Source organism: Vanellus vanellus (genome assembly GCF_965231255.1).
Source record: "Vanellus vanellus genome assembly, chromosome: 4".
In the NCBI taxonomy this organism is placed as follows: domain Eukaryota; kingdom Metazoa; phylum Chordata; class Aves; order Charadriiformes; family Charadriidae; genus Vanellus; species Vanellus vanellus.
Genome location: NC_138909.1, coordinates 61002297 through 61019552, shown reverse-complemented (window position 1 = coordinate 61019552; position 17256 = coordinate 61002297). Strand labels below are relative to the sequence as shown.

Sequence of the window (17256 nt, the reverse complement as noted above, 5' to 3'; positions counted from 1 at the left end):
TTAAATTCACTGGTTTGGGGCCAAACTCAACATCAAAAACTGGTTTTTAAGGAGTTCAAAACTTGACACAAGATTGCTGTAAAAAAGCCAGAACTAGAAAAGGAAGGGGTAATATCTATCTGTTTCTTTTTCGCAAATGAAGAAAGAGCTCTCTCATACTTTTATTTCATAATTTTGACTGTAGTTAAGAAAATTTTGCATTTGAATTATATTTATCTTTAAATATTTTCTTGCTATGGCAACGTAAGACCTATTACTGTGATACGGTCTCATGCTAGTTTTAATTTGGACTCAATTTTAATTACCTGATAACTTTCCTCCTTTAGTTTTGGATTCTTAGGAAATCTGATAACTATTTTGATGTTTTACATTATTTCATTTACAATTTTTGTTATTTTCCCTCATAGTTTCTCATATCAATTGTTGTCTTTAGAAATGGTATGACAGAAAGTTCATTGATAAAGGAAATGTTAAAAGACAAAAAATTATGATTCTCAAATTTTCTCCACACTTGTAACCCCAAATCTCGTTTAGGGGTACTGTTGCACTATCAGGAGATTGTCTGAAATAGAAAAGGATGTCTTGTTTTGGCAGGTTGACTCAACATTGTGTACTGTCTACACTAGCCAAGGAAACCATATAAACATTTTTAGTCTACAGTATAGCTACTGGCTAAAAAGAAGCAGCATGATTTCTAGCTGTGCATGCATGTGTTTTCAAACATAATTCCTGCATCTGGAAGTCTAATGCACGTGAAAACATCATTATTCATTCATATGTTCTTTGGACTGTATTTTTGTTGATGTATCATAAATTATATCATTGTTCTGTTGTCATGCTTGAAATGTTCTTATATACACATTTATGGTCAATATTTAAAGTTTTTCTTCAAGGTTTACACCCATGTCTTACCGAATATTCTTGAAAGAGAGAGGTGTTGTGATGCTTTTTTATTGTAAAGCACTGGGGCCGGTAGGCAGAACATTGTTACCGAAATTTCATGTATGCTCAATTTTTGTTGGAATGCGCAAGTGGGAATAAAGCAATTGAGTTCTTACAGCTCAAGGTAGTACCAAGCAACTAGAACTAGTCATGTGCTCGTTGTAGCAACAGAAGACAGTTAATCACTTTTTCATATTGCCTGTTTTATTCAAGATAAGGTGGCTGGTAGATACGTTGGTCCATATGCTGTTTGCTAACACTTGACTTCTGAACTGTTGTTTCAACAATGCGTTTGATGTGTTGGGGCAGTTCCCTTCTATTTTAAACCCTTCTATTTTTATGTTCTGACCATTTTAATTTCTTTAGCAACACTGAAGCATTATTACAGTCTGTGGAGGCAAAGAAAATTACATAAGCATGTTATTAGGAAAGTATTTATGTTTCTCTCCATGAGGGTGGTTCATTGTGTTTCCTTATAACACTGAAGACCACATTCACAAGACCACATTTGGACTTGGCCATACTAGATCCAAAAAGGCTTCAAGAGAGCCAAGCTAAAATAAGACAAACGACTATCCAACAACAAAATGGGACAGAATAAAAGACTCTGTTTTAGGAATTTACAGTGTAGTGAATATTTTAAAAACCTGCTTCGAGGGTGTGGATTTATTACAGATGCAAAGGATGCAGTGGACCTACTACGGCAGCAGGCAGCACTGCGTGCTGTGATGACATGATGTTCCTGTGTATCGGGGTGGGAGTTCACATAGAAAAGCTTTTAAGAATAAATCCCAATCACTTGAAGCTAGGATATTTTCTTCATCTAAGATGAAATTTTTATTTTTCTTCCTTATAATTTGGATTTTCTTCAAGTACTCTGGAGTCTTAGAAGGAAATCTATTATATTTTGGCAGAGAATATAAATTTTCAATTTTAATTTTTCATTATATTTGAATGCTGGTTTTAAATGCTAGCTTAATGGAGATCGAGTTAGTGCAGTGCTTAAAAGGAGAAATTGCTAATCTTTGTAGTCTTTTCAAAGTTGACTACAAGACTTAAGAATCTAACTGAAAACTTGATATTTTTGTGAGTCTAATTGGTCTCTTGATTGTGCATGTAAAATAACTTCTACATTAATATGACAACAGACAAAACTTTTCTTAAACTTGACTTCTGTTACCATAAATTTTCTTAAAATTGGGAGGGAAGAATTTATGAACTCTTTTTACACATCTATATTAGTATGGCATTAATATTCCAGTATTGTTGCTTATTTGCCTTATCGTAGTGCAATCCAGTAGCGATGAGGCTACTCAGTGTGAATCACTTTCCTACAACTGTGGAAGACATTAGTCTCACACCAGTGACATAGTGACAAAAAAGATTGTTTTTAGCAAGTCTCTCCAGCTCCCTCTTTCACGAAGGAGCACATTGTACACTCCTAATGTGGAACAAATTTGAGATATCAGGTTAGGTAAAATGCAAACAAGGCATACCGTAAGTCGTTGTATCTGATGATTGAGAAATCCTTTTCAGGAGCCGTGTCTTAGCTCTTTTTGCAAAGGCTTTTTATCAGGTTACTTGGCTTCAGAATAAGTTTCCCTGTGATGCAGAGTAAGCAGATAGAAATTTTTATAACTGTAATTGCCAGACAAGAAGTTACTTCTTTACAGACAGCCATAAAAAAAAGTAAGAAAATTAATAGGAAATGTAGAAAGAATATTGAAACGAATGACTGTTCTCAGTAAGTGGGCCATTTGTACAGCAGAAGTATAAAAGCAGAAAGGTAAACCTGATATAGAGTTGACTCTTCATTTATAATAAATCCTGAGCCATTTAATGAACTTAATGGTCTCTGCCTCATTCCCCTTAATGCAACAACAGCAGCTCTAATAGCACAGTCTAATACTCCGTCTTGGTTTGCACTCTGGAATTCCAGTTGCCAAATGCAGTTATGTTAGCCTGTCCTTCCCTTGTCTTACTCTCCCGTCATGTGATCTACTGGGAGGTGTATAAATCTGGGGTGCCGTTTCGTTTCAAACTGCAGTCATTTATGTATTGCCTTGGGGTATGCTGTTCCTCATGTTCTTTTGAGGGTTCGAGCTAAGGATTTTTACTTTTGCTTATTTGAATAGTAGACCTCTTTCGAAGCACTCAACTCTGAAGTCTTGCGTTTCCTTTTCCTGCAAGGAAATTTCTGTACTTTAGTGTCATGATCAAGCTTCTCTGTGGGATTTATATACCCAGCTTAATACATAAGTGGGGTGGATTTTTCATCATTTTATTCAGTATTGTTTTGTTACCTCTTTTGACTTTGATTTCCTCAAAAACTGTGAAACTCATGCTTTCCTTTTTGTTCTCAGTCCTGAGGAAATGGTTAAATTTTTCAGCTTTCTTTAGGGAACTGATAATACTATATAAACATAGGCAGGCTTCTGTCTTTCTGCTTAAGACTTTCTCTAGAAGAGAAAATAGTAGTTTTCCTGGGCCTGCTGAGCGCTTTTGAAAATATGACAAGTACATACCCGTTTTAAAATCCTCTCTTCTGTTAAGAGTTTACTGCCTGAGAGCGGAGCTTTGGTTGGTGGTAGATATAAAAGGATAGAGGTCAAGCAACACAGCCTGTGCTGAGGTAACTTGTAAATATAGTACTCGTGCGGTCTGACCATCACAAAGCGGGTTAATTATACTGAATTTCACATTTTGGTGTTGAGCTCTGAGAAAATATTCCTGCTCGAGCACGATGCTCTAATTCCTAGAGCCGTGAGTACTGTGCCTTAGTTTGCATTCCTCTATTGTTTATCTGCTGAAGCAAGTGGTGGGGATTTTTTTCACCAGATTTCTGTAAAGTGTCCTATACTAGAATCTTCGGTTAGTTACATTCAAAAAGTGCAGATTCTGGTTCCAGAATCGAGCGGAAGATTTAAAATGGTGTGAGAGGGCTGTTGCAGGCATGTATTCTTGGACAGATTTTACTTCCCTAATTCTTCTTTCACTCAATCAAAAGGTGTTACAGTCTTTCTTTGACGCCTCCTTCAGATTGTCAAGCCAAATACAATGCCACATTTATTCACCGTTTATCCTTTTGCTAGCGGTGTCCTTTTATTTTGCTAGAATTACACGGTTATGCCTTAAAGACATTCTTTAAACAAGATTTGAGACTAATAGAAATGTTTTCATTATTTTAAAGAATTTCAGGAGAAAGTCTAAACATTTGTTTAGACTTACAGAGTAGTGCTAAATCTTATGAACTTATACAAAATTTTGTTTCAAATGTAGGTAAACGTTTGATAGCTGTTGGAAATCATATTTCATTTTTTATATTCCTTCTTTCTTGTATTTTTTTGGTAACTGGCTGTTAGTTTAATACAACTAAGGTTTTTGCCATATTTTAGGGACAGCATTTTCTTGTCATGAGGCTTTTTTTTCTCTGATGTTTCCTATGGTCAACATGAAAAAGAAAGACTCTGTCCTTTAAAATGGCCGTGAATCCTGAGTGTTCCCTGGCGTAGTGAGTCTTTCTGAAAGCTGCTGACAGCCTTCAGGTTCTAATTGAGCCAGATATTTTTACAATGATCAACAACTCATTAGGTGGATGTATCTGAATGGAAATTGTTTTATATGGGAAGCCCAAGATTTTAGGAGAAGCGTTTTGCATTCACATGCACACACCACTACATCAGAGTTTGACGATCTTGCCCTTAGTGGTAATTGAGGTAGTGTCACGCTTTGTGTAATATGCAATGTAATGTGTAATGTAATATGAAACACAATGGTGTTCTTGGGTGTGTAATCTAGCAAAGTTTATGGAGTCCTCATTAACAAAGTTTACTTCCTAGTTATTTAAAAAATATTATTAGATGTTTTAGAATAAATCAGAATTAAATGTTTGAAAACCCTAGTTATGTTTTTTAACAAATGCAAGTGTATAGAAATGTACGATTTATAGACCTGTACCTGTATATATTTGTATAGGGATATGTGCTACCTATGAGCTGAGAACATTTCTAATGTACCATTTTAAGAGACAATCACTTCATTGAAATACTGAAAATAAAACCTAGATTGAGATCCTAACTTAGAAGTAAATTGGCATTTTTAATTACTTTGTTGTTTGCAAAGATTTTCTTAATAGTGCCTTATTAAAAAGCTAGAAAAGAAAATAGAAATTATTTCACTTCTAGAGAAATAAAATATTGAAGTTATTGTAACTGAGCAATAATTAAAATGTACTCCACACATTTTTATCAGGTTCCTAGCCAGTTTACAACTCAAAATTATGTTTTGATTGGTTGCCGTGTACCTTGATAAAATAATGCTGTTCTTGAGACACAGGCCCTTCTCCATCTTCTTTCAGTGCATAAGGTATCATCTTGAGTTACTTCAATTTTCATATCTCCTGTTATTTCTTTTTCCTCCTTATTTGATTGGCAGCTTTCAGCTGACTGACTTGTTTTCTCATCTAAATGCTCAATTTATTTTCTTTTTCTCAATGTGTGATTTCTGGCAGAATTATTTTTTACATGACACAAGTAAGTGAGACTCCCTATGTTTTCCTTGCAGCTTTCTACCTTTTTTTCCTCTCACAGAAGCATAGAAAGCGTCCCTCTTTTTCGGGGAGGCTGATGATTCCAAACAGGATGTAGAACCACTTCTCATAATGGTTTAGCTCCCATAATGAAAATGACAACATTGTCATTGGCTATGTCTTCCAATTTTAGATATCCCACTGCTTTTTATATATCATGATACTTGTATTTTTACAGCAATATAGCATTGACTTGTACTTCATATGATCCACTGTAGCCATGTGCGCCTTTGTTAAAGCACTGCCTGGCCTGCACTGGTACTTTGCCATGGTCCCTGCTGAACTGTTGTTTGTTTCACGCCATTGCTTTGATTCATTTATTTTATTCAGACCCATGTCTGAGTCACTATTCAGACCATTACACTCCGGTTGTTCCACATTCTCTTCTCTGCATCCATACATTGCTCTCCTTTAGTACCAAACTTTAATTGATCATGCATCAGCTTTCTTTGTTCTGGTGTGTTTGTGAGTGCCAAAGTGTACTCTGAGTGCTGCAGAATGAGTGAAGCCCAGTTTCATCCTCTGTTTTGTTTTGTTTTGTTTTGTTTTGTTTTTTACTGCATATTTGTCATTATGTACTTCTGCTGGTCTGTACTATCTCTTACACCTGATAGGAGATTTATAATATCGTATGAGCAAGATGTCAGTCAGCCTTTGTCATAGATTTCTTCAAATCCAGGTATGGGAAACCATTTCTAAATAGCCATGCCTACTTTTTAATCCACCTTTTCTCATTGAAGACCAGGTAACTGATTTTTTTCCCTACAGTGTAAAGATACATTTCTTTTCCAAAATCGGGATGCATAAACAGACTTTGTCTTTCCAGCTCTGTGCTTTTGGGCCAAAAGCTCGGGACACTTTATATTTCTAGAAAAGTTACTGTTTCTGCCCCTGTTCTCATGGCAAGTTGCACATTTGTTCTTGTGGAACAGTCTAGCAACTTGTACTTCTCTTTCCATTTTTTTCATAACTGAAGGAAGGGGACCTTTTTCTGATGCTGATTTCTCTCATGTTCTTGACATCGGTAAGAGCTGCTTAGATTATTCTTCAGTGTTCTTTGGAGTACAAATAATGGTATCTATTGCTCTATTAAGAGGATGTAAATCTTTATCTGGTGAGAAACTGCATGTTTTATGGAGAGCCAGGCTTTTTTTCTGTATTCTTTTGCTTGGTTTTGTCTGTCTGACTGATTTTACTGTCTGATTTGTTCTTTCAACATCAGAAACTCACCTGACTTATGTCAGCATTCAGCTTTATCAGTTCCTTACCACACATTAAATTTAGACAGTAGTTTCACAAACTTTTCTTTCAATGGCTGTGCCAGCTCACCCACTCTCCATCCTCTGCTTACAGCCATTGCTCCTGTCTCCCCTTTTAGGTATACATAAAAAGAATCTGTGCTTCTGTCTTTTATCATGGTTTATCTGTAAGAGGGGCAGGTAGCTTAACTTGCCTGTAGCTCTTTCTTCAGTGGTTATCTTCAGTGATTGGACAGGCTGAGAGAGTTGGGGTTGTTCAGCCTGGAGAAGAGAAGGCTCTGGGGAGACCTTATGGCAGCCTTTCAGTACTTAAAGGGGGCTTATAAGAAAGATGGGGACAGACTATTTAGCAAGGCCTGTAGCGATAGGACAAGGGGTAATGGTTTTAAACTAAAAGAGGGAAGATTTAGACTGGATATAAGGAAGAAATGTTTTACTCTGAGGGTGGTGAAACAGTGGCACAGGTTGCCCAGAGAGGTGGTAGGTGCCCCATCCCTGGAAACATTCAAGGTCAGGTTGGACGGGGCTCTGAGCAACCTGATCTAGTTGAAGGTGTCCCTGGTCATCGCAGGGGGGTTGGACTAAGTCACCTTTAAAGGTCCATTCCAACCCAAACCATTCTATGATGCTATGATAGAATTTAGACCTGCTTTTCTTCCTGCATGCCTGCCAGTAGAAATGGCCTTGATTTAACATTAGCTTAGGACTTAATATCCTTTCAAAAGATAAGCCTATGCATTTCTGCTTGGTTTTGAATGTTTTAGATCGGTTGTCAAGCCATTGGGGAGTAACATTCTTCATGTTTTTTCAAGCAGGTCTTACGCAGGTGTCATTCTTTGTTTTCACTTTGCAGCTCAGGGCAGAATATTTCTAAAAGGTGGTCCTGCTAGGAATTAGAATAATAAGAATTTCACATTTAATATTAAAATATATGCATACATAAAAATTAAGATGCTTAGGGAAATCAGTCTTTTCAGATGCATCTTGTCACAGGTTCCTCTTACCTAAGGTGCTAATTTCACAAACATGCAGAGATTATATTTTTACTGACACAGGCTTGCCCTCAGAGTTGTCTATTTCAAACTACTGAAATTTTGATTATTTGCTTCAAATGATGAATTACTTTTCCTGTGTATGAAATGGAAGCCTAGCTGAAAATGTCTTGTCTAAAAGCTGTAAGAATACCATATGATATTTTTCTTACTAAAAGAATTGTATTATTCTCACTCAGATGGTGCTTTTTTACCTATGTATGTGACATGTTTTCCATTTGGAATGGAGGCCAAAAGAAAAGGAGTACTTAAAGTTAGGTTTTAATATTCTTATTGGGGCACTTAACATAAATTTCAAAACATTCAGTAACAATAATTTTTAAAATGTAAGAAATTTATTTACAATACAAATACAAATTTTAGAGCAATACTTAGGGTATCCATTCTTAAAACTGTGGTAGTGTTTCTTACCTTTCTCATTTAAAGTTCTAGAGATGTGTGGTTGAAGAAATTCTTCTTTTGTATATCATTTTTGTTCCTGAGACATTTCATATTTATCAGTTTACTGCTCACAGCTGGTTTTAAATTATATTTAAGTAGTAGAAATCTCAAAAAAGGAAATGACCTATTTGCAAATTATTGCTTGACCTTCCTTAATGCAGAAGTCTGGTGGCTTATAAACCACCAAGGGACTGTCTCATTGTATTTCTGAGATGATCTCCATAATATGATTGCATTTGTAATGTCAAAAAACTATTATGGAGTAAAGATTTGAGATTAATCCAGCTCAAATGACAAGATTTACATAGCTGTATTCATCACAGTATTGAGATGGTGGCGTTCTCTTTCCCCTGGGAACAGCCTGAACCAGCGTACCTAGTTCTGAACCTCCAAGCCTTATTGCACCTCATTCAAAACCATTTTTACTTCTGAAGAAGTAAAAATAGCAAAACTTTTTTTCTGTTAGGGTATGTTTCTAGGGCAAATGCAACAGTACTCATCTGCAAACAGGTGTTTAGGGCTTTTTTAATTTATTTGCATGCTGCTAGCTTCTAATAATGGATAGAAATTAGGTACTTTTCTTTCATGGAACTGATGATCAGAGGCAGGCTTGTTTCACGGCGGTGGCTAGATGCTAAGACTTAATTATGTTCATCATGAGATGAATGATGCTTCCTTTCAACTGTTAGATTCTTAGCTGGTTTTTGTTTCCAGGGTCTTTGAAGACAGTATATTATGAATGATTTGAGATCATAGGACTATTTTCTTTTCTAACAAACAGGTTTAATACTAGCATCACTAGTAAATTATGCCTTACAATTTTATCACTTCTTCATACCCATTTCGGTGACAGCTTACATTAGTATTTTGCTTCCTTCTGTGGGCTGCTAAATCATCTGTATTACCACAAAACGTAGTGATTCTTGTCAAACAGATCACAGTTCTAAATAACTTTCTAAATCAGGCTGCTTTAAATAATTTTAACTTAAAAACAGGGCAGGAATGTTGTCTATACTTAAAGTTGTCAACATACATTCAAATCTGCCCTGTATTTTGGGGAGCCATCAGGACCGAACTCTGTACTTCATGGCTGCGCAAGTCATTAATTTATTTTTTTAATAGTTGTTTCAATTCCTGAACTCTGCAATGAAGTTGCAATTTAAATCTTTTATGTTGCCTGTGATCTGATATGTTTAGGGGAGCGAGAACATTTTCTATAGCTGACTGGTTTTGGGAAGAAACTCACGTTATTTTTGTGACTGCACTCTGAAAATGTTGTCACTTACCAGACTTTCACCTGAAAACACACACTATATGCGGTTTGGTTTTATTAGTGTGTTTTATTGTGTTCTTTGAAGATGAATTAGTGATGCAAAAGGTGCAACAACCATCCACTGCTATATAATTTTGTCTCTGTGTAAGTTAAACTTAAGGCTTGAACAGTGTGTGGCTATTTTAATATATATCTTCAAGGAATAGCTACCAGTAAGTAATCCTCTTTCATATATTGCTCATATATTTCGTATTTATTTCATTCCTGTGCCCTTGCTTCTTCACACCCTTTCTTTTTTTTTTCCTCAAACCTAGAAAACATTTCTGAGTTAGTGTGAAGAGCAAAAGAAACTTTTCTGCCATAATTCCAGTCTGGGCCTATGGCTGGTTCTGACTTCTCGTTGTCTTTTTGTCTCCATTCAGTTCACCTCCTGTCTTGGTTCTGTCTTGTGTACTGTTTTATTTGTCTTAATGCTCCAGCTGTGTTAAACCCAGCTCTTATGCCTAATTTTTAAAATACTCCCTGGATATTTCTTACCTCCCCAGCTATCTAGTTGAGTATGCCATCTATTTCCAGGACGTTTCTTTTTTCTCTCAGATTCCCAAATGGGATTCCACCCACTCAGCTGAAAAATATTATTTCTTACTACGAAGAGAATCCATCTGATAAATGGAAATGAGACATTTCTTTGTTGTTGCATTTTGTCATTGTGGAAAGATGAGTTTAAGTTTTAGAGGCGATAAATCTGACTGCCTGCTTGGTTTGCTTTAATTTCAACATATGTTGCTTTATCAAATCAATCCCTGTTGGAAAGCATGCTGGGGCTACTATAGTCATTGCAGATTTTAACCTATTGTATTCCGCTATTTCCTTTTCTAGGAAATGTTTGAGTAGTTTGTGCAGAGAAATTTTTTTTATGCTGCTAAAGTTTTACTGTTTCTACTCAGTAGTTTTGAAACTTTTCTGTAAGAGCCTCAAATCAGTGCTATATATCACAAATGCTCTTACGCTTTCTAAGATCTCCATTTGCACATCATTGATGGTGGTGTTTAACAAGTGCAGTTTGCAGAATTTTTGTCAGACAGGAGGATAAAAGCCAGTTTGACCTAGTTCTCAGCTAATTGGGAAGGAAATGTTTTAATCTATGAAATAAGTGTTGCAAAAGATTTAGAGAAACATAACCCTACCCTAATACTTTCATAGTAATTTTACTGCATACAAACACACAACACATAATGGTAATGTCTTTGATAGGAAATGCTGAGGAGTCACCTCATAGATAAGAAATATTTATCCCTATTCCTACTTTTTCTGCATGGCCTTGACATGTCGTAGACACAGATCAGCTCAGCAAATGTACAGACTTGAGCTAGCCAGATTTTTTTTAACTTTGTCACGTTCATACAACAGGTGTCAAATTCCTGGTTTTTCCCCGAATCCAAACTGCACAGAAAATAAAAAGCTCAAAGCATATTATTTTCTTTTAGTGCTTGGCAGCCTATTTATACAGTATTGCTCTCACACCCTCCTATTAAAAATCAGTATGTTATCATAACAATGATTTGGGTAAAACTAAAGATAGAAACAAAAAATTTCACAAAACAATATTTGCATTCAAGCAGTTTGAACTGGAAGTGTGGAAAAGAGCAGGGTTTTCTTTAGTTCTTAGGAGCATGGGAAGGCCCCTTGTGGCTTGCTGTAGTAGAAGGTTGAATGCAAAGACCTTCCCATTTAATTCCTTTTGCTTTAACGGTAGAGGAAATTTTTGCGAAGAGATGATCCTTTTAGGTGCTAGCAGGCCTGGAGACTTAACCACACGTAGGGTTGGCTGCTTAGCCAGGGGAGACAAGCTACGACTTCACCGTCTATGGTTTGTTGGAATAACATAGGCGATTGCCTCTCTTTCCAACACGTTTGAAAGATAGTGAATTCAGAGAGGATTCAGTAATGGCGATTTGGGAATTGAGAGCTGCAACACATGAAAAAAATCCTGGAGTCATCACTGATAGTTTTAGAGACCATTGGTCTTGGGTGCAGCAGCATGTAAAGAAAGCCAAGAGCGTGTGAGAGGATCTCCTCAGTTTGCATTGACAAAACAGCATGTCCTGCCACTGTACTCCACCTTGGTGCGTCCACATCCTCAGTGCGGTACCCAGTACTCGGCCCCTCCTGCCTTTCCCCAAGGTCGCATATGCTCATTCACAGAGAAGAGTCAAAAATCTTTGTAAGAGTGGATGTGCTCCTTCTGCCAAGCAGTGATTACGGCGCATGCTAAAGGACTGCAGAAACACAGAACTTAGCGCCCTGAGATACGCTTTTTAAATCGCTGTTGCTTCAGATCAAAAAGGTAGTCTCATTTCCATATACTTTTTTTTTTTTTTTAAATTTTTACTTTCTAAGGAGAGATAAGAATGATCAGGATCAGTTATTGTACACTCTGAAATAGAAAATATTTTAAATTAAGCAGTAAATATATTACTAGCACTTCAAAAGTTGTTAGAGGACAAGGGCATAGAGGGTAACGTAATTAAAGATGAAGAAAAGCATTTGAATTTTGAAGAAATAGCACTAGTTCATGATATAAAGAATTTAAAAAAAAAAAAAAAAAAAAAAAAAAAAACAAACCAAACACAACACACCAAAAACTATTTTGTTCTTTTTCACTTCTATCACTATTGGCCTGTCTTCAAATTCACTAGTGAAAGCAAGTTACAGAAGCACCTGTAGCTGACTTCCACACATCATATGCACGGAAGCTGAATAACTGCATCAATCCCAAGTGAATCAAAACAAAACATGATAATTGCTGGAATAGTGAACAGATGGCTTCAGAATTGGAAATTTTAAGCTTTTTAGAGACCATTATAAGATCAGTAAATGCCTGTTGTTTGGGAAGTTAAAGGGACCTCCATCCTCTTACTGGTGCAGGTGCTGATAGTGGGAAACTCTGGGCGAATGTGGAGTAGAGATACCCTACAGCTTAATTCCAAGCTCTACCGCAGTAGGCTTCGTGGCTTCTGGTAGCATCAGCCTATAACCTGCAGTTCTTCCTGCCAGGAGGGCTGCGGGATGAAATGTTGCTTTCTTTTTGCTAGGAACGCTTAATGCACAGTGCGCCTTTTGTAAGCGGAGTAGAAAAACATTTAGTGTAGAATCTGTTGATGGATCTGGCTGGAGGAATTCAACTGCTTCTATTTAATTTTACACCTTAATTACATTCTCTGCTTTAAAAATACAATTTAAATACACCATTTTCATACCTTGTTACATTAACTGATAGAAAATAAATCACTACAGGTAAAAATGAAAAGTGAGATGAAAAAATAGGTTGTTCTTCTTGGTTAACACATAGATAATTGCAGGTCTCTAATCATATTATTTTCCAGTTTGTTTTTATCAAGGTAAAATTTCCTAAAATACTTGAATTTTTTTATGGCGTTACTCATACTGGGGACCTGAAAAAAAATCAACATTTCTCTATTCCTGTTTTTATGCATTATCTTAAAATGCCAAAGTCTCGAGTTTCCTAGAGTTCTTCTGTAAGAGGTAAATTACTGGATGACAATTACCAGCATATACTTCAGTTCTAGTTTTGCAAATTCAGTCCTGCCTTGTACAGAAACCTGTACAAAACCTAAAAGATAAAGAGTAGGACAGGCCCTCAGAGAGGGAAACCATTAGAATCGACTACTCGGAAAGTGCTGTTTGGTAGTATTATAGCACTTGGCATTTTTGATTTGCCATCCAGGCAAATGGGAAGGAATTACAGTCTTAATTAGCCGAAATCCTGGTATGCACTCTGTTATTGCTAGCTGTTTGGAAAATGGGCCATAATGATTTAGTCCAATTCCTAGTTTATATATAGAAGTAATGTGCCAAATCACTTGAGAAGCCTGAACCGTTGGCGTTTTCTGCCTGGCACTTGCCCAGCATTAAACAAGGTTTATGTATCTACTGCTTTAAAGATAGTACAAATACTGTTCTTTAAAGCACTTTGCAGGTATGTACTACTTTATAGTTAGCAATTTATTGATTCCCAACGCGTTTCAGTTCCTTTCAGATGACAGCAACAAAAAAACCCAAACAATACACTCCCAAACAAAACAACATTCCAGCCCTATCTCTTCATTGAGCTGTTGATTTTTTCTGTTCTTTGCTAAGAGTTTAAGCTTTGCTACCTAGCCATGCCTGGAAAGCACATGGGGTGAGGAAAGCCACAAGACTTCAGCAGTCAGTCCTACCACCTTCTCATACCTACACTTCATCCCATGGTCATAAGAAAAGGCTTTGAGTTTCCTCACAGCAAGTGAGGGCAAAGGCTCAAGTCTGAACAGGTGGTAAATTCAAGAAAGTAACCTTGCTGACTGAAGTCTTCTCCATCACCTACACTTGCACTCTGTATCCTACAGGAAGGAAAAGATCAGAGCAATGAGAGTGTGTGCAGTCCAGAAAAGAATGAAGGAAAAGGCAAAAACAAGACAAAAGATAGAGGCAGAAGAATAAGTACACAAGGAAATGCATGTCACAGGAGCAGTACCGCAGTTACAGCAGATTAGGAACTAGGGTCAGTAAATTAGAACTGCCCATTTCACTGCCACATCAGAAAGGTATTCTGCCTTCTGGAGAGCTTGCATAAAAACGCAAAAGAATGAAAATTGTGTTTCAGATGCTCTGTGAAAAATAGCACTGAATTGTCACTTTAGTTGTTACACAAGCTGTCTTTCCCTTTTGCCATAACATAGGACAAAGTTTAATCAAAGTCAGTCAATAGTATTTCAGTAACACAAGCTAATATGTTTTAGGTTATAGTCTTATAATTACTGAATGTCCTCAGCTAGACTGTTCACCCATGTGAACCCCCTACTTCAGCAGACTCAGTCCTTGATAATTTGCACCCAAGTCCTGTGGTGGACCTGGTTTCCTGAAATGCAGCAAGTAAGAATCATTAAGAGGTATTCTTGCTACTTAAGCAGCCCTTTGATAGAAGAAAACGTGTGCAGGTACTTAATAGCATGATCATTACCTCCTACCCTTAATTACAATACATAGAACTTTATTTATTTTAATCAATAATTGATACAAAGTTGGAAATATTTCTATTCTTGCAGTTCTTGAAATCTTTGAAAATGATGGTGAGAAACACATAGGACACAGATCACTGCAGGAGGTAGGCAGTTTAAAAAATAAATAGCGGGGATGGAGAGGTTTGAAATTAGGATTTCCAAACTCTGCCTTCTTGTCCTCTGAGTGCGCACAATTACAGTGCTTTATATTAAGTAAGAAATTCTTTACACTGAGGGTGGTGAAACAGTGGCACAGGTTGCCCAGAGAGGTGGTAGGTGCCCTATCCCTAGAAACATCCAGGGTCGGGTTGGACAGGGCTCTGAGCAACCTGATCAAGTTGAAGATGTCCCTGCTCGTTGCAGGGGGGTTAGACTAGATGACCTTTAAAAGGTCCCTTCCAACCCAAACCATTCTATGATTCTATTCTATGATTCTGCATGGCAACAACAAGGGTATGATTCAATCCACTCTTACGTCCTAGTCTGCTTCGTGATCCCCACAAAGGGCTGGGTTTCCTTCTCTTCTTGTGTTACTTATTTTCCTAGATTTGAAACAAAATAAAAACTGTCTATATATTAGTCCTTTCTTCACTGTACTAAATTAACAACATCAGCAAAAATACCAACCTCAAATTCTTGCCCAGTTCCTGCTGTTTTTACAGTAGCCAGCTGGACACGAATTAAGAAAGGGCAGCCTGCAGAGAGCACCTCTTCCTCTGCAAAGCAATAGCGCGAGCAGGGGGCTGACCTGGGACAGCTTTTGGAAATTAGTGGGACCGCAGCTATTTCAACACAGACAGACAACCCCGATCTACTTGTACAATATGGAGAGCGCAACACAGTCAGGTTCTGATCTCAGTGTTTCTGGAATGTAGTGCAGTAAAACAACAAAAAAAACCCAACCGTATACGCAATCTGCCACCACCTCATCTTGCCTCTTACCAGTGTGCTTGCTTGCAGAGGAAGAGGAAAGTGTACTAAACTTTTTCTCATTTTTTTCCCCTCTCCCACCCCCACTTGTTTTCTCACAGCACGCTACAAGTGAAAGTCTCGGAGCCGCAGAATTCAATAGACATGAACACAGAAAATGAACATTTGAAGTCCATAAAGATGTGCCTTAATCAGCCCACTGAGTGGAATCTGAGTTTTTCAGCAGCATCTCTCGCCAGCTGTAAAGTTTTTAACCAAAATCTCAAAACTGATGAGAACAAATAGATTGCAGCTGTTCTTGCACTATTATTTTGTACATTGTTCCTGATTTTTTTTTCTGCTGAATAATAAGCATTTATTACATTGATCTTGAAATGATCTTGTGTGATTTGGCTTTATATTACTACTAGCATTATTCATTTTGATGTACTTTTTCTTTTTTTTTTTTAATATAAAGTTTCACATCTGACCATCATGGAATTCTTGCAGTACAAATTTATATCAGAATCAGATGTTCCCCTTTAATAGTATTGTGATTTTTCTATGTTCTTTAATTATTATTTCCCAATTTTGTTTTTGTGCACGAAAGTTAATATACTATGTAATTTGTGGCATAGGTCACCATGTAAAGATTTACGGTAATAACAATTCAAACAAATCTGTAAAAGGTGGAGACCGACTACCTCGAAGCAAAGCAGTAAAAAGGTAAATTACCTGAGGAGATCTCCTTCACAAATGGATCGAAATGTATGGAAGAACCAGTTTGTTTCTGCAGTATGCTTTCATCTTCATTGATCTTGAGAACTTTTGTGTGACAGTGTTTAATGACCGTAATGTCTAAGAGAAAGGCCAAGCCTGCAGGAGAATCTCTTGAAAGATTGTCATTCAACGAATCTGTATCTGCACTTTTTGAGGTTTCTGCTAAATGGTCTTTCTTCCCCTTTTGTTTTTATGAATTTATGCCTGCCACCAATTAAAATGGATGTAAATGCTCTTCCTATTTCATTTTTTTCCGTGTACTTTGGAAATTCAATGTAAACATCAAAATTTTAAACTCTACTCAAAGTAGCAGTAAACGGTTGTAGCTAACTACATTGTAGACATTCCATGCTTAGATCAGCTTTAGCAAGGTTCATGTACTTCATTCATCAAAACTTTATTATTAATAGAGCTATAACAAAAGTGGTAGAATAAAACCATATGATCTCTTTCTCTTTTCTGGAGTCATACATTCAATAGCTAGAATAGAGGTTTTTTAATTCAACTTCCTAAGAAGGTGTCTGTCCTTTACTTGCCAGGACCTAATTTCCTTAGAATACACTGTATTTTATAAAACAAAGGTTTTAAGGATTCACTTTAAATTATCATCTTACTTAACAAAAAGAAGGTGGCATTCTTCTGTAAAGAAGTTTGTTGGTTTGCAGGTGCAATCCAGTAACTGAAATGAAAGACTGGTGTGAATTCCAGGTTTCACAAGATCCCACAAGGATTTAGAATCGCTGAAGTGTCAGACATACAGAACATGATTGAAGAGCGAACATTCATCATCACACCGCACTGTCTAGAGGATCTTTATGTATATCTCAACTATTTAATGCATTTGGATTTTATGGGGCAAATAAGCCAAAAGATAATTAAACTTCCGGGGGAAGAGGGACTGAAGTTTACTTCAGTGGAGCCCCACCACAGTACAAGGAAGAGGACTGAG

The 17256-nt window shown here is 36.9% G+C and overlaps 1 protein-coding gene across 1 annotated transcript in view; it reads left to right on the top strand.

Moving 5' to 3' along the window:
* LCORL (ligand dependent nuclear receptor corepressor like) overlaps positions 1 to 16542 on the top strand; it is a gene marked incomplete at both ends in the record, with an annotated part of 85961 nt that extends 69419 nt beyond the window's left edge. Inside the window, one exon of the mRNA XM_082482907.1 lies at positions 15650 to 16542. Coding sequence (XP_082339033.1) covers positions 15650 to 15833 — 184 coding nt within the window. The remainder of the gene's footprint in view (positions 1 to 15649) is intronic.
* Between the last annotated feature and the right edge of the window lie 714 nt (positions 16543 to 17256).